The 22370-nt window shown below is 42.1% G+C and overlaps 1 protein-coding gene across 3 annotated transcripts in view; it reads right to left on the bottom strand.

Annotated features, from left to right (window-relative positions):
* Positions 1 to 22370, bottom strand: part of inpp4b (inositol polyphosphate-4-phosphatase type II B) — a 708475-nt gene that overhangs the window by 158285 nt on the left and 527820 nt on the right. For all 3 annotated transcript variants that reach the window (XM_080194015.1, XM_080194035.1, XM_080194025.1), the window contains 2 exons: positions 7260 to 7390; positions 3894 to 4001 (listed from right to left, as the gene is read on the bottom strand). In XM_080194015.1, coding sequence (XP_080050141.1) covers positions 3894 to 4001; positions 7260 to 7390 — 239 coding nt within the window. The remainder of the gene's footprint in view (positions 1 to 3893; positions 4002 to 7259; positions 7391 to 22370) is intronic.

Here is a 22370-nt window from a genome sequence, read left to right as displayed (position 1 = left end):
CGCGTGCGTGTGTGTGGGGGGGGGGGGGGGGGGAGAAGGGTGGGGGGCACTATCAGGAACATATAAAAAGGCTTTTTTTGGAAAACCTCTAGAAACAATTCATGGGAGCCTTTGGAAGAAAGATTCCAAAGCTACAGTGTAGCTTCCTTTCCGACCCTTCAAGGTTGAGTAGCATGTTAGAACCTTAATCACATCATTAGTCGGGTCCTCAAGATAGATATCACCAGTTCTGAATAGTTATGGCACGATTAATAGGCAGTAAAGCATAAATCTAGTAATTTCTTCAGTTTTGTTGAGACTAACAGTGCAGGAGCACAAATCATCCAACGATTTGTGGGGAATCAGAACTTGGAGTATCAGAACATGCTGGAAAATCTCAGCAGGTCTGACAGCATCTGTGGGAAGAGAATAGAACCAACATTTCAAGTCTAGATGACCCTTCGTCAGAACTCTGACAAAGTGTCATCTAGACTTGAAACGTTGATTCTATTCTCTCTCTCCACAGATGCTGTCAGACCTGCTGAGATTTTCCAGCATTTTCTGTTTTTGTTTTAGATTCCAGCATTTGCAGTATTTTATTTTTATCTCACGGAAGATCACTTCTTTATCTCAAACTGCGGGATCTTTTACAAACTGCGAACACGCCATCATTCTGCTGTTTATTTTTATGTCAACAGCACTGCACAACTAAAAATTAACTGGTTTTAAATACACAGGCTCAAATTTTAATGGGGACGGACGGACACCAGATCTTAGCCAAAATGGCACAGAAGCCCCAAATCTGGATGTCCTCCTCCGGTGTCCAGCACCCAATGACCTCGCTCATCCCGAAACTGCAAAATCCCACCCAAGGTCAACAGACTTTCCCATTGTCCACCACTCGACCACTCCGAATCCCGTGGCAGAGGGGGCGATAAAATTCTGGCTAATATTTCACTGTTGTGGGGTTGGTAGAAGAAGAGGAGAGGCATAGGGGAGCAGGCCCTGGGATGAATTCACGTATGCACAGTTCACGGAGGCAGCAGCTCATTTAAAAATGCAGCTGCCTTTATTCAGTAGTAATTTTCGTTAGTCAGATTTCTAAAACACGATTCATGCACTTGACCAGTTTGAGGAAAGCTCGGGAACCCTTTTGGATAACATGAATGGAACTGTCAAGTCATTTAAATCCTCAGCTATATTATTTTTGAAAAAAAGAGAACAGCCTCCTGTGAGACTGGGTTGAGAAAAAAAACTTGGCGCTCGCAATTTCAAAAACACTTTGTCAACATAAATTTGAGGGTTAATTATCATTGTGGTATTAGGGTTGCTTGACTGCTTCAACAAGCTAACATTATCACAAGTGGGGACCTGTATGATTGATTGAGTGTTCCAAGTGATTTTAAAGGATGGGATCTTGAGATTGCTTCACTGTCTACAGGATATGGAGGTGGGCAATCTTGCCAATGATCGTGTCTTCCAATTTTTGCTGCCCCTCACCAGCGTGCGTGAGCCTGATTTTAATACATTTAGATGGATTTAATCACATCATTAATCGGGTCCTCAAGATATTGACTGAATATTGACTCCGTGACCCCCCCTGTTGTATATTCATGCATATGTGCCAACCTGACAGGGCCATCCTGTGCCAAGGGGCAGTGCCAGATGCAAATCCCAGTGGGATCCTCAAGGAGGGGTAGGGGATTAATTTGTACGTGGTATTGGCTGGGATGCGGAAGCTGGGGATGCCAGCATTGCCTACTTGGGCGAGGGTGGTGGGCATTGACTGGGGAGTGAGGGGTTGGGAGAGAAGGGGCCTGATGTGCATTTTTTTTTATAATGGATTATGTACTTGAAGTGATTTAAATGTGTTGAGTGGGCTTTAGTGAGTTAGATTTCTTTTTGTATATAATGAGATCTGTTAACAGATACTAAGAACTAAATTTTATTTCGCCAGGTTTCCTGAGGGCAGTCCAGGATGGATACTGGGTAAGGGAGAGCATGGAGGATGCAAGGACAAAGGGTGGTGTGTTGGGGAGGAAGCATAGTGGAGGACATGTCCCTGTCTGCATCAATGGGGATGAAGTAGAAATGGTCGAAAGCTTCAAATATTTAGGTGTCCAGATCACCAACAATCTGTCTTTGTTCCTCCGTGTTAACACTATATAAGAAAGCCCAGCAATGTCTTTATTTTCTCAGAAGACTAAAGAAATTTGGCATGACAGCTACGATTTCACCAACTTTTACAGATGCATCATAGCAAGCATTCATTTTGGTTGTATCACAGTTTGGTATAATTCCTGCTCTGCCCAAGACTGCAAGAAACTATAAAGGCTCATGAGCGAAGCCCAGTCCAGCACTCAAAACAGCCTCTGACCCAATGACTCTGTCTGCACTTCCCACTGCCTCAGAAAATCTGTCAGCATAATTAAGGACCCCACACACCCTGAACATTCTCTTCCATCAGGAAAAAGATACAAAAGTCTGAGGTCACGTACCAACTGACTCAAGAACAGCTTCTTCCCTGCTGCTGTCAGACTTTTGAATGGACTTACCTTGCATTAACTTGATCTTTCGCTACACCCTAGCTACGACTGTAACACTACATTCTGCATGCTCTCCTTTCCTTCTCTACGTACGACATGCTTTGTCTGTTGGTTACTTGCAGGCAAATAGATCCTATTCCACCTCTAGGAAAATAGTCTGGAGCAGGACTGATGCTGGCAAACTGGTGCCCCAGCCAATGACATGAACTTTCATACTCACCTGCCTCCGTGCACACCCTACAGGGGATTAACCCCAGGTCTGACCTGGAGTAAAATACTCATTTTGCATATCAATGGTGCAATTGCAAAATGTTGCTTGCAATCAGCCTTTACACTTCACTTTTCACTATGGCTTGTTAATTCATCCACTTTTGAAAATGTATGATTCATCAAAGAACAGGAAACATCAGTGACTACGTTTCTTAATGATATTACAGCAGCTTTAACTTGCAACTAATTCTGACTAAATTAGGATGAGAGGCAACAGAAATTTGCTCACAGTAGTTGCAATATATCTAGGAGTTATGAAAAGCATTCCATAGACATAGCCACAAACCCACACATGAATGGATATGGATCACATCACCATAAGCTCACTTCAACATGTCCACTTGCTAATCTCACCTCTGGAGGCGCTGACTGATGCTGAGGTAAGGTTCCAAGGTAGGAGATGTGGCAGCAAGTGTCCTTGTTTCTCAAGAGCCAGAGTGGTAATTGTCCAGTAGCCTTTTTGTCTGTGGGGATAACCTAGTTGAGGCCAAACCCTGTCTTCACCTGGCATCCAGGTGCCTTTTCTACCAGAGCTCAGAGGGGCATCATCAGGTCGGGCAACACTACCAGATTTGATTTTTGTCTCTCCTGGTCTCTCAAGGCCTATTTTAATATACAAACTGAGATAGCTAACTCAGCACTGACTACAGAAACTGGACCCTTACTGGACTACATGGCTCAAAAGTATCACATCAAGTAACTTAACTCAGAAACCTGGTTGTACCGCATTAATCAAGGGCCTAAAAATTTATGATCTTTCACTGATCTCTGAAGAGCCTTTCCTTCCCCCTAGAATGTGGACTCCATTCTAGAAACCACTCACTTCCTGCAAATTGCCAGCAATTAGAATGCTGGATGTTTGTGTGTCAGGGTAACAGTGCTTGAAAGGAAAGTTAAAATTAAATCTTCTTTCCTCACCAAGCAACTTTCACTAAAGTAATGGAAGTCAACGTGACACATAAAATTATAAAGCCAATGACTGCAATATCTTCAAATAAGTTGCTAAGCTTTGAGATATTTAAAAATATGTGACTTAAATGGGGACATATGTACAGTATGCAAATCAGAAAAATTATAAAATTTAACAAAAGCTCTTACCGGTTTTGGCAGAATTACTCTGAATGTGCATTCTTTGCAAATGCAGATTAACTGGAACAAATTCAAGTTTCTTCTCTCCTCTGCTGCAGCTTGGCTTAAATGATGACCCTGCAAATCAAACACACACAATGTGGCATTGTTAGCCAGAGGTGAATAAAAGTTACAGATAGGCTTGACTATTTTGATATTGAACAGCTGCTTCAAGAAGAAGGGGCTCTCTACACCTCGGTTAATTAGTGCTGCAGTGCTTTCAGTTCAGTTTATATTGCTGAGCAGATTCCACAGCCCCAGAACAACAAATGAGCAGCGTGCAAGTTTTACTACTCACAATTTTTATTTTATGACTGACTGTTCTTCTCCACAATCTCCTGTTGAAGGGGACTGAATACTAAATAGAAGGAGCACACTCTTGGGCAAAATGATCACAACTGTCCCTACCCGTCTATATGATATATATTTCAGAGAGATGCTGGTCATGGGGGGAGGGGAGGTTGGAATAGTGGTGACAGCAAGGAGAGGGATAAGGGATTGTAGGAGAAATGTGATAGTAACTACTGATAAATTTGAAGATGATGTGAAGACTAGCCAATATAGTAGAACAGCATAGCACAAAATACCGGTCGAGTAGAAAATTGATGTGTGCCAACGTGGCCTCAATTCAATAACACTCGTCATTTCTGTGATAAAGTTCACTAATTTAGTTATTGTTTGAGTGCCTTGGTTGCTGCACAGTAAAAGAAACACGAGTTTTGCTTCTTCATAAAATACCTTTATTTCTTTGTCCCAACTTCACACACAATTCTACACTAACAACCCTGTGCTACCTGTGGCCCCTTTATATATCAGTGACTTCTATTGAATAATTGACATCAAATTAAGATTTAATTGGAAGATCTGTTAACCCATTCCTAGCAGTTACAACTGACCACTTTAGAACACTATCATGTTTTAAAAAGTGATTTTAGAATATGAGTAAAGCCAAAGTTTGCTGTATTTATTTCTTGCTCCTTTGGTATCTGTTAACCAAATCAACAGAATAAAGCAGATATTAAAGTTGCAGAAGCAGTTTGAGAGCGTGCTCTTATGGAAGTTAAGTTGCCACTGTAGACCAGGTGAATTGCAGCCACCTAGGCTTGTCTGCCAGTAGGGTTCGTGACATGGTGAAAATTCCATTAGTGAAAAAGTAATTACAGGAACACATCAGTTATTGAAGAAGGGAATAAACAGAACAAATTGTAATGTTCTTCATTCCCAAACCTTCTGCTTTGAACCTAAACAGATCATAGGCTTCAGCAATCCCCAAATTGAGGGAACATTGTGTAAAATATTGTACTGATAAACAGCACGTGGAATCTACGCAAGAATCTGGTGGCGATTACTTTAAGCATTCGTGGGGTAATTTAACAAATTTTGGTCTATTGGAATGAATGGTTTTGGAGTCTCTACATATTACATGAAGAAATAAAAACGTTCTTAGCTTTAGGTCATAATACTACCTGAAATTGAATCAACATGCCCATGCAATTCGCTGTTTCAAATGAACTACTGTCAAACACATGAATGCTAATAATAATAATAGCAATTATCTTTATTGCATTAGGTAAAGCAGCTCTTTGGACAATTTTTAAAAAGAAATAATGCATGAAAAATATATTATCATGGATGTCACAAAATATCAAGTATAAAATTAATCTGCAGGCACTGTACATGAAATCGTGTGCCCTCCCCGTGGTGATTCTGTGGCAGGAAGCATTTATTAGAGGAGGAGGTTTCAAATGGGGATCTCATCACCCTCCCACCTCCACCCTGATTACCTCCATGGCAGGAAGGAGCAGGGACAGCCCTCCTGCCCACTGCCCCCCCAGCCAATTGAGACCCTTAAATAGGCAATTAATGGTCCACCCGGGACTTTATCTTGTCACCACTAGTATTAACCCAGTGGTAGGCCGGGGTCTCACCATTCAGACGGCACAACAAGCAAACCCTTATGCATGTGTCTACACAGAGGCTTCTGGGGGTGGGGGCAATGCAATGCTAAATAAAAAGTTAGCTCGCCTGTTTTAGAGAAAAAAAATTACATCCAGTAAAAAACAAAAGAGAGTGTTGTTAGTTTAAAATGAGATTTCATCCTCTGGGATATGACCTGTCTAGCAAATAAATATCATGTCAGGCAGTCAGCAGATCAGACTGATTTTAGCACTGGCTCTGTCTCAGTGAACTGAATCAGCCACAATTAGGCTGTGTTATTTCTGCACTGAAATGTATTTGATTCAAAATTAATGCAATTGTATTATTATCACAATAACGATTAAAATAATAATTAAATTGCTAATCCTGCTCAATTACAGATGAAATAATTAAATGAATAAATTAGACACTGTGGTCAAAATTAATGTCAATATAAACGTGCTTAAAACACCAAAGGGACAAATAAATTTATAAAAAGGTGCAAATATTTGCACCTGTGACTGTGAAATCTATCTGGTAGAGGTGCTCTGGGCAAGATCGGTTAGGTAAGAATGGAAAGGAAAGGGATGCACACTAACCTGGACAACACAGGCTATAGGGTAGCATTAAAACTGCAGGAACTCACTATAGGACAATGCACCATGATCAGTGTTATGCTGTTTGTGACTTTGGTTAAGCCCTTTTTAACACGGTGGAAGAGGCACACATTTGATAAGATTAATTCAAACAGGGTGTTACACAAAGGATGGGCACAGATTTTGGAAACAACAGCACAATCAAAAAAAAAATCAGGAGGCAAAGGTGGTGGAAGGCAGGATGGCTGATTGCATGGGAAGAGACTGAGAGTGTCTCTGTCTCAGAAATGGGTTTGGGAGGCCCCTTTGGTTTAAAAAGGATTGTTTGCCATACAGATCTGTCATAAATGTATACATCTTAAAACATCAATGAAAGAGCAGCTCTGAAAAAATCTCTAATCTACACACATGCAATATATAAACACATTCAACCAGCAAAACAAAATATTTCACTGGAATTCACATCAGTTTGTGTGTGTACACTCAAATTGGGGAGCAATTGCTCCCCTTAAATTGATGTTTACAAGGAGAAGCACGATAGCTTCTGTCTAGCGATACATTATGGCAATGCATGTCCAAAACAACCAACAAGGGTTTGACCAATAGCTTCCTTCCAATTTTCAGGGTTGACCCAGACCCATTTGGACCTTTCTAAGATCATAGGCAAACACTTGGCAAATTTCACCATTACAATTGCGTTTGGAGGTGAAAATTTTTTTTTCCCCCCCTCGCTCCACAAACGTAACAATTTCTGAATTAATCATGCCAAAGTTGAAGTTACAAACTAATTCATCCACTCATCACTCAGTCTGGCATTTTGTACCTGAGAATTTATTGAGTTCCGTAAGCATTTCCTGGTAGCTGCTAATCATGTGCTGGTAATGGATGGTGACGTTTTGTCGTAGAGTGTCCCAGTGAGCAGAAAGCTCCCCCAGCTCCTCCAGGTCTTGTAACCTGATGCATATATGAAAAGCAAACAATTTTGATCATCAATTTCAATTACCAGACAGCAATAAATCCACATTAAAAAGCAACATGTTATGGAGTGCTAGAGCAGTACAGTATGAAATGAAATATAAAGCCCTAATATGTGACAGATGGTCTGGAAATATTTCCACAGCACAGCTGTGAAGATTGGAACTTATTTACTACTAATATGCCAGTCCCTGCAACAAAACACAGGCTTGATTCTCACCAACACAAACTATAAACATATTTGTTTAAATTGAAATTAATTTGAAGCAGATTCTTGTCTAACTCTTTGCTTTCCAGCTTTGAAGATGTTGGCTTTGGTACTGCTACAGTTCCAAAAGGACTTGCACATTCCAGTACCTTACCCAAATAGCCATCCCAGATATGTAGGGAGGTGGTGGCAATGTCATTGTCTAGTAAGCCAAAGGCCAAATGGGTTCAAATCCCACTTAAATTCAATTCATAAAACCTGGAATTGAAAGTCAGGCTGAGTATTCATGATGATGAAACCATCATTGATTATTATAAAGAATCCAACTAAAGTCCTTTAGGGAAGGGAATCTGCCATCCTTGCCTGGCCTGACCTACACGTGGCTCTAGGCCCACAAGAATGGGTTTGAGTCTCAACTGTCTTGCCTAACAAGGCAATTAGGAATGGACTACAAATGCTGGCCTTACCCATAAAGCCCACATCACATGAAAGAGTAAAATTAACTCCGACTCTTGAATTTGACTATGCAAGATCCAATCTAGCCCTCACCCAACATCAAGCGCTCACATCTCCCAGTGATTGAAAGCAGTAATTTTGCCTAATTAATCAGCTTCAATGTCCAGGTCACCAGGGTCAAGTGGAGAGCCCTCGACCAAAACAACCTGATATCAATTAACTTTGCGTCAACTGGACACTGACTCTGAAGTATATGTCACCAGGATCAATTTTAATGCTGGACTTCTCAGCTTAGATGAAAAACCTTGGGAATTCCCTTAGTTTTTTTTGCCTGATAAACATTAAAGACAAATTGCTCAAAGGATGAAACTTTTATTTATGTGCTGAAATGTATCCATTCCACATTTGCACTATGCAAAAAGCTTCATAATTCAATGACTTTTCATGAAACTGCTTTAATCACTCATTCTACTGCATGTCCCCCGTCAAATTATGTTTAGTAAGAAATCTCACAACACTAATTAAAGTCCAACAGGGTTTATTTGGCAGCATGAGTTTTCGGACCACTGGCCCTTCATCAGGTGAGGGGAGAATTGGGTTCACAAACAGGGCATTGATAGACACAAACTCAATTACAAGATCATGGTTGGAATGCAAGTCTTAACAAGTAATCAAGTCTTTACAGGTGGAAACAAAGTGAGTGGAGAGAGGGTTAAGCACAGATCAAAGAGGTAAGAACAGGATATGGCGCTCGACTCATCAATTGACAGTTCTGATGCGCTACAGCGAAAAACCGCGCCGACCTCCTCAGAAGACAAACACGGGCCATGTCAGACAGAATACCTTCATCGTCCAGTACTTCTCCAGAGCAGAGAAGCTACAACATCTTCAGAACCTTCGACATGTCATCGGTGAACATGAACATCTCGTCAAGGCCATCCCCACACCCCCATGACTTGCTTTCAAATAACCGTGCAATCTCAAACAGATCATTGTCTGCAGCAAACTACCCAGCCTTCAGGAGAACAGTGACCATGACATCACACAACCCTGCCACATCAACCTCTGCAGGACATACCAGATCTTCGACACGGATGCCACCACCTCACACAGAAACATCATCCACCAAGTACACACTTCTGTAATTCAGCCAATGTTGTCTACCTGATATGCTGCAGGAAAGCATGTCCTGAGGCATGGTACATTGGCAAGACCATGCAAATGCTACAACAATGGATAAATGGACACGACGCAACAATCACCAGATAGGAGTGTTCCCTTCCCGTTCGGGAACACTTCGGCAGTCAAGGGCATTCAGCCTCTGATCTTCAGGTAAGCGTTCTCCAAGGTGGCCTCCATGACACACGACAACGCAAAGTCACTGAACAGAGACTGATTGTCAAGTTCCGTACAAGAAAACGACCTCAACTGGGATCTTCAGTTCACGTCACATTACCTGTAACCCCCATGACTTGCCTGGGCTTGCAAAATTTTACTAATTGTACTGGCTTGACACAATTCACACCTATTTAACCTGTGCTTAATCCTCTCTCCACTCACATTGTCTGCACCTGTAAAGACTTTATTAACTGTTGAGACTCATATTCCAACCATTATCTTGTAATTGACTTTGCGTCGTTATATGCTCTGTTTGTGAACCCAACTCTGACTCACCTGATGAAGGAGCAGTGCTCCAAAAGCTCTTGCTACCAAATAAACCTTTTGGACTTTAACCTGGTGTTGTGAGACGTCTTACTGTCCACACCCCAATCCAATGCCAGCATCTCCACATTAAATTATGTTTATTCTTTTAGATTTAAAAAAAAACATGATCGAAAACTGTAGATGCTTGGCCTTATTTTTAAATATGTGCTAGTGAAGCCCAAATCAATTTTGGAACAATTCAGCAGCCCAGAAACAGGCCGTTTCCCTGCTCCATATGTATAGTGGGTTCAAAGAACATTTTATTTTGCTTAATTTTTTGCTTAACTCATTAATTCCCCTTTTCATGCAGAATCTCAAATTCTCCACACCCTTGACAGAATGTAACACACATATCTTAATTTTAATTATTTCTTAACTATTAATGCAATTTCAATCCAATCAGGCACTGACTGCCCACTGTTAGGGTCTTCAGCATGAGGATCCCGCATCCAAGAGCTGCCAGAGACCATCAGTTCTTAAACACCAGCAGCGTCCCTGGGAAGCAGGAAGGCTTTACACGGGTCAAGCAGACAAGACCCAGCAAGCACAGTGCTCATTGTAGAGATTGGGGAATGGGGTGGGTGCAGGGTTCGTGGAGCTTCTCACAGGGTCAGCCCTTGCCACACCATGGCCCTCCCTTGTGCATCAGGTGCCCAGGCAAGAGAAAGCTCCCAACACCATGGCCCCATCCTCATTCTCTGCACCACCCCTACCCCTTCTGCCCCAGGCTGTAGGCAGGCCCATTGGGGTTCAGCTGGTGGTCTGTCCACATAATGTAGGCCCCTCCACCATTGTCATATGGCCAGCAGTGGAGGAATGAGGCCCTTACATGACCTTGAATTGGCCTAAGGAACAGGAAGGTCATCTTTGAACATTGCCTCAGATTTAATTGGGTGAAGTCAGGAGGGCAATGGGCTTTCTGCCACACACCTTTCTACATAATTCTGGGACATGCATTAAATTCGGCCTCATTGTCTGCAGCAATGGGTTCCAAACTATAAGAATAGAGTGAGGCAATGGAGAGCACGCAGCATAGACTCACTAAGGTGTGAGGAAAAGCAAAAAAAAGACATGTCAAAGCTGCTCGTCTTGCAGTCGCGGGGACAGATGCAAAAATGCTGAATTTCAAAGGGAGCAACAATTTATACTTCATAAAAATGGTGCTGATTGGTTGACAAGATATCTAATGTTAGATGCGAGTCTGATTGGACAACAATTTACAAACAATTCTGAGTATGCTGAGAATTACACTAACAAATTTAAGATTATCAGTTGGGCTCCAAATGTGGCTCACTTACTCTTCCAGGAAGTACATATATTCTTACACAGGGACCTGACTTTGAAGGAAAATGGAACCTGTCCAAGCATTCCATCTTTTTTGAATCAAACAAAATAGGGGGAATAATAGTTCCCTGGTGCATTCACCATGGCATTGCCTCGATGACTCGGAATTGACTTCCCAATCAATCAGTACCATTTTCTTACTCGGCATAAATTGTTGTTCCTTTGAAATTTGGCATTCATGCATCTGTCCTGATAAGTGCAAGATGAAAAATTTTGACAGCTTGTCTATTTTTCCTAGCAATACTCGAGTTCTGGATTATAAAGCAATTACTTTTAAATGAGTGGCATCATATCAACAAGCCTACAGAGTAGAAACAAATGGCAGGATGAGGGTCAAAAATGCTACTTGAAAGCTTAAAAATGATTACATAATCCTAGAATCCCTATATTGCTGAAGGATGCAATTTGGCCCATCGAGCCCGCACCGACAACATTCCCACCAAGGCCCTATCCCCATAACTGCACATAGGTATTCTGCTAATCTCCCCGACTCTAAGGGGCAGTTTACCATGAGCAATCAACCTAACCTGGAGACCTTTGGAATGTGGAAGGAAACCGAAGCCCCCAGCGGAAGTCCACACAGACATGGGAAGAACGTGCAAACTCCTCACAGACAAGTCACTTGAGGCCAGAATTGAACACGGGTTGCTGGCGTTGCAAGGCAGGCAGCAGCGTAGGTCTCCATCTTCACTTTCAGCGCTGGTAAGGCCTGAATGGCAGGAGAATTACTGCCGTCATCTTTCCAGCAATTCCACTCACCAAGTCATTGCCAAATATCATGCTTTGCATTCATTTGGACGAGGGATGTCATGAAGGGACGCAGAGTTTCGGTCCGCCTAGAGTTGCCGTAAACATTGCTCAGGATTGTGCCCTGTATCATGCAGACACACCACACACAGTGAGCAGTGGAGAACCCAACAAGAGCCAAAAAGTCACAGTTTTGCTGGTGTAAAAACAGTGCAACATTCTTGCTATGGCAGGTTAATTGTGGCCCCATTCTCCTGTTGTTTGGTGGCTTGAATGCCAGTTGCATTAATTTGCATCTCATGAAAGCTCATTAGAACAGCTGTTCCTTGTCAGGCCTTCTAATTTTGCCAGCAGGATATCACGCTGACCTCAGATCCATTTGAAAAAGAATGAAGTGTACAAGCTGGACTTCAAGAGTCTTTGAGGTGAGTACAACATACATAGCCTACCTGCCATAGAGCTGCGCCACTCCTGTTGCACTGATCACTATTTTGCTGGGCAGACTGGTTCGTGCTCTCCAGCGCCACGCTGAGCTGGTGTTTATGGACACCACTTTGCTGTGGGACTCATGGATCCTCCACTCCAATGGATCGAAGTTCAAATGGGGATGGGGTACAAGATAAGGGCTCGTGAAGACAAGGGAGGAAGGCTGTGCAAGGGCATGCAGAGATGCAATGAATTGAAAGAGAATGACAAACAATGGAAGACAGAGGGAAGGCTGAATGGTGGGAAGCTGATTCCTGACACAGCTGCATGAAATGTTCATAAACAAGGGGATTAAAGGGATACCACCCAGATGGGATAGATAAGAGGTCCACATGGAGCATGGACATTTCATGATAGGTTCAGGGAGAAGGTGGGAATACCCAACAAACAACAACTGCATTCAGAACACTGGTGGGTAACTAGCTTGGTAATGGAGGAGTTCTGCAGGTGTGCCATGGAGAGGGTTGCGATGGGGGGCTCATCTGGAGGGTCCCAGTGCCCCATTGCTGCCAACTTGTGACGCAATGTGTATGTCGGGGGGGGGGGGTGGTGGTTTACATTGCTGCTGAACATGGACGAAGGCAGAGTCCATGGTGGGTGTGGGGCAGGGTTGGTAGGAGGTCTCCAGTTCACTAGGAGTTCAGGCCACCTGTGCAATGGCACCCCAAGCACTTTTCATCTGGTTTTAACACCAAGCTTAGGAAAGCTATTGAGAAATTATTGAGTTGCTGTATGCTAACAATGTAGCACTCGCATTCCATACCAAGAAACAGACTCTATCACGTTTGTAAAGAGTTTAATTTGACCATCAGCATGAAGATGACAAATGCCATGTTCCAGGATATTGCCATACCACTACTATAAAAACTTTTGCCAGACAGGAGAAAATGGTGAACCGTTTCCACCTTTACTGCCTCAAATCGGTATCTCTTGGCAGGACCAGGTCACCAACTTGGAACTCCTGGAGCGTGCTGATTCCATCTGCCCATTCCGATTGTTGAGCCAATGAATTCTGCACTGGCCTTGCCAGGTTTATCCAATGGAATATGGTGATATACTCGAAGATCATTGGTACAGTGAACTGGCTACTAGAGCGTGACCTCCTAGACACTCATCTGCTACAAGGAAGCAAGATATAAAAATTGCGGATGTTGAGACTGAGAACTGGGAAACAATTGGTGATGATCATCACCTCTGGGAGATGATTGTTTGGAAGTACATTGGAAGAGTTGAACAGAAATGAAAAGCACAGCTGACCAAAAGGAGGGCCCTGAGTAAACAGCAACCAGCAAATTTTCAGCACACGAAGGAACTCAGAAGCTACACCAGGAAATGTAGTTGAACACCACAGTGCAAAGCATTGTCTTATAAGATGGAAGGCTGCTACCAAGAGAGAGATCTGTGACAGCTTAAGCAGAAGGAAGTAAAATCAAAAAGTGTAACAACTAGAAATTAAGAAGACAGTCATTATTCCAATGCAGGGACAATGGCCATAAGTTTTTAGGTCCTTCACAATGGCAGGATCTTCTGGTCTCATCAATGGCACACCCCTGCCGTGGTTTCACAACAGTTAGGAATGCATTCAGTGGGATTCCTCTTGGAAGCTACAGATCCTCGTGTCTTGGGGCGGGTCTCTTTAGGGTGGGACTTTGTGCACGTGGTCTCCTTTTTCTTAAAAAAAGGGCATCCCGATCTCTGGAAACCTCACATTGCCAGCTTTCTCAGGCCCCACCTACCAGCATGACAGCGTGGGACATGCCTACAGGAACTTTTCCTTCTTAATACCAGACAATAGAACAAGAAAAGCTAGCCTTGTAGCCAGCAAGCTACTTTTCTCACCTGAGCCAGCACCTAGAAGAAATAAAAGTAAATTGTGCCCCAAGAGTATTAATCATTGTGACGCAGGCATATATGGCAGACGACCTGTACGTAACAAAGTTCCATAAACAACATTAAAACAAATGGCTAGCTGTTTGGATTACATGGGTTAAGAGGAGAAGGTTTGCCAGAACTAGATAATTACGCTGTTACTTAATGTTACAGCTAGGCCATAATGACATTTTCTTCAGCAAGTTTGTTAAGAAAGTCTTAAATGATGCCTACAATGGGAAAGGCATCTGCTTGTACTGGTGTTGAGCAAACAGCCCACTATATCACTGCTGTAGTGTAGGGTACATCTTGACAAAATTAACACTTTGACATAAATCATAAACTTGATGTGATATATTTGATAAAAGTTCAACCAACACACCACCAACCATATTTCACCAAATGTTGGTTGATCCAGAATGAAAGAATGTTGTTCTTTGAACAGCAAATAAAGCCAATCTTGGAGGATATATGGTATAACATTTATTATACCCTAGTGCTTCAGGGGCAGTTCTGCATCATATCTGGAATAGACCAGTTAATCCATAAAATTTTCATTTACGCAGTGGGGTTTCATTTTCACACTGACACAAAATAAGTGCTACAATTTGGGACTGAAGTCATCCAAATTGAATTAAGGCAAGTTGATAAATTTTCACCTCAAGAAGCTGTCCTCGCACTACACTGATTTTATACCAACTGAAGTAAAACTGCAATCATCTGCAAAACAACTTTTATAATCTTTTTAATGTTAACAAAGAGGCAACTATCCTCAACAGCTTGCTCTTGGCATTAGAATGTAATCCGAAATCAGTTGCCTCCAAGCACCCTTCTCCCCTCTTTGGACAGGGAATAAAAGCACCTCAGGTCTGCCAGCATTGGTTTATGTATGTACTAACTCCAACTAATACCCGCAGTATAAGTGGGACTATTAAACAATAAAATAGAATACATTTAGTCTTCTGTACTTTATTCAATTGATGCTGACTGTTGAAATCTAATAGTGCTAACCATAAATCAAAATGCAGCAGATTTAGAAAACTGCATTAAGAGTAGCTGAAGAACACAGTAAATTAGTAAGTAATTAATTGATCAAATACATGTTTCTCAGAGCAGTTTAAGTTTTACTGTTAAGTATTCTTAGTTGAGATTGTGTTAAATGGAGTTGGCTTGAACACCTGAAACTTCACGTACCTTAGACATGTTAGTGAACATGAGAAAATTTTAAAACATTTATTAACAGCTTGTCATGATGTGGTTAATTGCTGACTTGTCATGCAATTTATTCCATAGTGAAGATTGGAGAAAGGTACTGAGAAAACTATTAGAACTAAATCATAGTATCCTCTCAGTGCAGAAAAAGGCCATTCTGCCCATTGAATCTGCACTGACTCTCCAACAGAGTATCTTACCCAGGCCTATCTCCATAACCCCACATATTTAGCCCCGACTAATTTTCCTAACCTAGATATTTTGGGATACTAAGAGACAATATAGCTGCCCCAAGCCCCAATTTAGCTTGGCCAATCCAGCTAATCTGCACTTTTGGACTGTGAGAAGAAATCAGAGCACCCAGAGGAAATACAGAGACACAGGGAGAACGTGCAGACTCTGCACGGACAGTCACCCAAAGCCAGAATTGAAGCCGGGTCCCTGGTACAAACCACTGTGCTGCCTGACAACACCTCAGCATTTGATGATGGACTTCATCCATGGGTCTGAAAAAAAGCAGCTGCTAATACATGTATTGGATGTAAATTCCAAAAATTTCCCAGTTCTCCAGCAGGGCAGCATGGTGACACAGTGGTTAGCACTGCTGCCTCACAGTGCTAGGGACGTGGGTTCAATTCCCAGCTTGGGTAACTGTCTGTGCAGAGTCTGCATGTTCTTCCCATGTCTGTGGGGGTTTCTTCCAGGTGCTCAGGTTTCCTCCAACAGTCTGAAGCATGTGGTAGTTAGATGCATTGACCGTGCTAAATTTTCCCTCAGTGTACCTGAACAGGCGCAGGAGTGTGGCAACAAGGGGATTTTCACAGTAACTTCACTGCAGTGTTAAATGTAAGCCTACTTGTGACACTAATAAATAAATTTTAAAGTTTAGATTTGGGAAAGGCCCCATCAGATTAGAAAATGGTGAATATAACTCCTTTGTTCAAGAAAGAAGGGAGACAGAAAGCAGGAAATTACAGGAGAGCTAGCTTAACATCTGATATAACAGAAATACTGCAATTCATTATGACAGAGGTTACAACAAAACACTTAGAAACTTGCATGCAAATCAGGCAGAGTCAAATGTTGTTTTGTGAAAGGAGATCATAGGAAAACAATTGAAAATTTGGTCTAAGTGCCAGACCAGACAAGAAACCAGTGTGCAGTTTGCCAGCTGATTTTTCTTCCCATGTTTTTCAGTACTTGGTTAAAATAAAAGAATGCTAGAGACGTGTCTCACACTTTCACACCGCCACGCCACCCCCACCACCACCACCACCGTGGGGTGAGGGGGTGTGGTAGTGGGAACCTGGCCAATCCAACAACATTGGCCTTCCTGAGACCAGGGCACCATTTTTAAGGCTCACCTAACCTTAAAAAAAGTAAAATCAGCTCTATGGGTTTCATCCAGGTGCTCTGGTTTCCTCACACAGTCCAAAGGCATGCAGGTTAGGTTGATTGGCTATGGTAAATTGTCCCCGAGTATCAGGGAGATTAGCAGGGTAAATATGTGGGGTTTTGGGGATAGGACATGGGTGGGATTGCAGTCAGTACAGGCTTGATGGGTTGAAATGGTCACCTTCTGTACTGTAGAGATTCTTCTTCTTTTGTAATGGAGACTTCCTTATATGCACACATACTACATCCCGCACCCCCCCCGCCCCCACCTCATTGAAACGCCACTCACATGGGACCCACCCCACACCAGGACATGTCTCTCTCCCTCCGAAAATGAGAAACCTCCCCCACCCCCGCAGCGCTACCTGCTGGCACTCCTGAGTTGTAAACAGGATTGGCGATCAGAGTGGGAGGGAGCACACTTAGGAGGGTAATTGCAGGGGTGAGGGTGTGATGTCCGGGGGGCATGACAGATTCTCAGTACACTGGGAAATTGAGGTGCGTGCAAAGTAACACACTCTAGCAGTCCACAGCCAGATTCCTGGCATGAATGGACTCAGCCCACTTCCCCTCCTGACGACAATCACTCTTCACCTCATTTTTTTCCTAATTGACAAAAGCTGGCATATGGGAGCTCACCCAAAATATGGGTGTAATTCTTTCCCTCTTTCACGCTCATCCGGCACTTCAAATCTTTTTGGGAAGATTGCCTCCTGTGTCTCCATCAATGGATTGGAGTGTGGAGGTTACAGAGAGGCAAATTAGGCAGCTATCTTTGCTTGAAAGCTGAAATCACCTTCAATCTTTATTTTTAAAAAGTTCAATTCAAGTTTCTAGCTTGCAGATTAAAAATCATTATTTGATTATAGAACATGCTTTTGTGACAAAGCGATTTGTCTACAGAAAAAACCTGTTTGAACCTGTCCACAAATCACTTTTTAGATTGTGATCAGGAAAGGAAACATTGGCTGTTGTGTTCCTGTCCTATAGTCATATCAGAACAGTTACAGTATGCCACCAGCTCCCAGCTAAGTACAATTAACAGCACAAATTTAATACTTGAGTCTTTCCTGGTCAGTACAGCTCAGCACAAGGCTTTTATTTACTGAGTGTCGTGACTTGATGGATTTTATCACAGGATTAAAATTGAAATATTGACTGAAGTGGTGACATATGGAGTTGAGAGAATTGGGTGACAATAATGAATTACATAAATGTCAAATCACTTTTCCTGTTCCATAAATTCAATTGCTTTTGATGCATTCATAACAAGTGGTAATTTTGATATTAAAATTATGCATTTCATCTATTGTTGTATTGTTTTTAGATCAGTAATGGATTGAGAAGAATACATGGGTTGTTAATTGTTTCATAGCTCTCCGACAATTACACAAGGTTCGTATGAACTTTCACAAATCAAAGCTGTTAAGTATTGTACAACCAAATCTCTTCAGAGGTACTGGTGACATTCTGTTCATGTAACACATACTTATTCCATTCATTATACTTCTATAAGCAGCAGTTTTCTAACAAGTGAATAATTCAGAAGTACAATACAAATACTTTGATTAAAAAAAACTTTTCTTGGTTGTCCGGGAATCAAACTTATATTTCACATGATTGTGCCCAGAAGGTGAAATTACTCAGAATTATAGCTAGCACACAATGAACATGCATCAATGTGCAGTTAGTTGGTGTGCGAGCACTAATGGACCATTAGTCCTGGGATCCCATCCAGGGACCAGTTTAATGCATGTTAAAGCAGAGGCCCTGGCAATCACTTCAGCTTATTAAAGGCTTTTTATGTGATAATTAAAGGAAAAAAATACAAATTTACTTCCTTTCCAGCTAACACTGCATTAATGTTGATTACAGTAAGGAACTATTAAGTAGAAAATAAAAACTTAGTATTCCTGCGCACAACAACGTAAAGCAGCAGAAGCAATTTGCAAAACAGCAGCTGCTTTATGCCTTAAAACGACTCAAGGCGTTTGTAAAACAAAAGATGACAGCAAACACCATTCTGAGATACTTGGGCAGAAAACCAGAGGTAGGTTTGAAGAAGTGTCTTAAAGGAAGTAATAAAAGAGATGGTAGAGAGACATGCTAATGTGGTTCTGCTGTTTAAGGGTTATAGAGATAAGTCAGGGAACTACAGACCAGTGAGTTTGACATCAGTGGTAGGGAAACTATCAGAGGAAATTCTGAAGGAGACCATCTATCTGCACTTGGAAAGGCAAGGCTTGATCAAGGATAGTCAGCATAGCTTCATCAGAGGGAAGTCATGCTTAACAAATCTGACTGAATTTTTTGAGGAGGTGACCAGATCTGGAGACGAGGGTAGTGCAGTTGACGTAGTTTATATGGATTTCTTGGATATATGGATTTGACAAAGTCCCACATGGGAGACTGTAACGAAGGTAAATTCACATGGAATGCAGGGTAATTTCATAAAGTGGATTCAAAATTGACTCAGTTGCAGGAAACACAGTGATGACAGAAGACTGCATTAGTGACTGGAAGCCAGTGTCCACACATCCAGTGGCGTACCACGGGATGTGTGTTGGGTCCCTATTATTCATCATTTATATAAATGACATTGGTGACGATGTGGGAGGTAGGATTAGTAAGTTGGCAGATGACACAAAAGATTAGATTGGTAGTTAACATTGAGGCGGAGTGTCTTGAGCTACAAGAAGATATAGACGGAATGGTCAAATGAGCAGATTAGTGGCAGATGGAATTTAACCCTGAAAAGTGTGAGGTGATAAACTTTGGATGGAGTAATTTGACAAAAAAGCATTTAATGAATGGTTAGACACTAGGAAGTTCTGTAGAACAAACGGACTTTGGCGTGTTTGTCCACAGGTCTCTGAAGACAGAAGGGCATGTTAGTGTGATGGTGAAAAAGGCATATGAGCACTTGCCTTTATCACTCAAGACAGATACAAAAGCAGGGAAGCCATTTTGGAGCCACATAGAACTTTGGTGAGGACACAGCTAGAGTAGCGTGTGCAGTTCTAATCGCTACCTTGTCGGAAGGATGCGATTGCACTGGAGAGAGTGCAGAGGAGATTCACAGGATGCTGCTTAGGATGGAACATTTACGTTATGGAAAGAGGTTGCATAGGTTTGGGTTGTTTCCATTGGAGCAGAGAAAAGTGAGGGGCAACCTGATTGAGGTGCACAAGATTGAGAGGCAATGGGCAGAGTGGATAAGGTGCAATTGTCCACCTCAGTTGAAGGGTCAGTCTCAAGTGGACATAGGTTCAAGGTGGAGGGGCAGAAAGTTTTTGGGGCGGGGGGGGGGGGGTTGGTGGGGAGGATGTGAAAAAAATCCTTCTTACCCAATGGGTGGTGACGTCTGGAATGTGCTGCCTGGGAGGTGGTAGAGGCAGGCTGCCGCACTACCTTTAAAGAAGTGTCTGGATGAGCACTTGGCACATCATAACATTCAGGGACGTGGGCCAAGTGTTGACAGATGGGAGTTCAAGTGATTGTGATGTGTCGACATGGACTCAACAGGCCCAAGGGTCTCTTCTGCATGCATTGAAAAATCTACATTGTCCCTTAACGAGAGACAGCGAGACCGATTTTGAGCCTGCATTTTGCCATGACTATAAACAGCAACACGAGCCCAAAATCCTACAAGAGTTGCGAAATGCAATACTTGCATGCAATGCTAGTGGGGGATGGGTCCCCCATGTCAGTGGGGGCCTGGCTGAGTTTATTTTTAATGGCAGATTGGGGCGCCAATCGCTGTGGAGCCAGCCCTATCAGGCTCCGGATGATGCCGCAAACCACACCATTCTCTGCACGCTGAGTGCCAGAAAATCTGGTCTGAAATTTCGGTGTGCATCTGAAGATATGCAAGCTGCTTTTCCATCTGAACCTGACACACTGGTAAATTTTGGTAGAATTCCACCCATATGAGGGGGGGGAAATCTCACGAAAGTAACCATACATGAATTTTGCCAATTCCTTATCTCTACCAAACCTCCACTGGCAGTAACAATAAAAGAAACAATTGTACTCAAGGTTCCTCAGAAATAAAGTAGTTGTGTTCTCCCACATGCTTCCTCAACATCTCTGTGACCTTTTGGCCTCTACCAGATAGGACACCACCATAAACATCCAAATGATCCGCAAATACTGTCAATGAATTTTAGCTCATCATCTAAAATAGATATTGTGCCTTTTGCATGTGTTGTTCTTCAATTTCTTTTAATAACTCATCAAGTATTTGTGTGGAGAAGCCTGAAAAAAATCATTAGCTGCTTAATTTCACAAAATTAACTAACTAACAGATCAACAATTGTGATTGAATTCATTTCATTCAATCAGTACAAATTATCTTATAATGACATCAAATGAAGAACAAGCCTTGGTATTCCATGTGAATTTTAAACAACTAATACTCATGTAATTCTTTTTTCATAATCTTTTCTTTGCCTTATAATCCCGCATTCCCAAAGGTCCTGCACAATGTGAATGCATTTACAAAAGGCTAAAATTTTGAATACTGCTTACCATTCTGCCTGCGGATCAAAAATAATTACATCATCTAGAGTTGGCAGGTATTCAAATTGTTCAAATAGGCAAATGTTCTCATCATTAATTAGAGTGGGCACTACTCATCATCTCACCAATGTCCAATGTGCCACCTGAGCAGTATTTTGAATACTTTACGATTATTACCTGTATTGAAAATGCCTGGGAAGCTACAGTGATATGCTTGATAGACAGATCTGCCTTCTTTTTCAAAAGTCAAATTGTGTTGATTAAATAAAACTGCTACTTTTAACTATTCACTGGAATTATTCACAGGTGAGAAACAAAAAGAGTAACCAGGTTACTACTAAAGGCACAAGGAAAACCAAGGCAAAAAACTTTGGGGTGGAGCACAAATTGTGATGTTTACAAATGATTGTGCAGTGACACCTTGGAGTGCAACTTTTTCTATGAAGACCATCTTTAAAATAACTTTGCAACATTTGTAAGACCATTGTAAAATGTCTGAAATGTTTCCTTTATTGTATTGAAGCATCTCAGAATGTTATTTGATATATGGAAATATTATTGCTTATTGTGAGATGGTCATTTTGGGATGTTTGTAATGTTCTCTCAGATTTATGAATAAACTATAAAGCACTGCTGCCTCAGAACGCCAGATAACCGGGTTCGATTCTGGCCTTGGGGTCACTTGTGAGGAGTTTGCACGTTTTCCCCATGTCCGCGTGGGTTTCCTCTGGGTGCTCCGGATTCCTCCCACACTCCCCAGATGTGCATGTTAGGTGGATTGGCCATGCTCAATTGTCCCTTAGTACCAGCGGGATTAGCAGGGCAAAAAAAAATGGGGAAAGGGTGGTATTGTTTTCAGTGCAGACTCGATAGGCTAAATGGCCTCCTTCTACACTGTAGGGATTCCATATTTCTGGAAAAAAATATTGTGCAATGATATAGAAGTAACCCATCAGTATCATGAAGCTGAGGCAATTTGGCTCTAATTACAGAAAATATTGAGGCTGGGGTGTGGCT

This window comes from Carcharhinus amblyrhynchos, chromosome 1, assembly GCF_965287045.1.
Source record: "Carcharhinus amblyrhynchos chromosome 1, sCarAmb.v2.hapA, whole genome shotgun sequence".
In the NCBI taxonomy this organism is placed as follows: Eukaryota; Metazoa; Chordata; class Chondrichthyes; order Carcharhiniformes; family Carcharhinidae; genus Carcharhinus; species Carcharhinus amblyrhynchos.
Note: the sequence above shows the minus strand (reverse complement) of the source record. Positions and strands in the feature narration are given on the sequence as shown.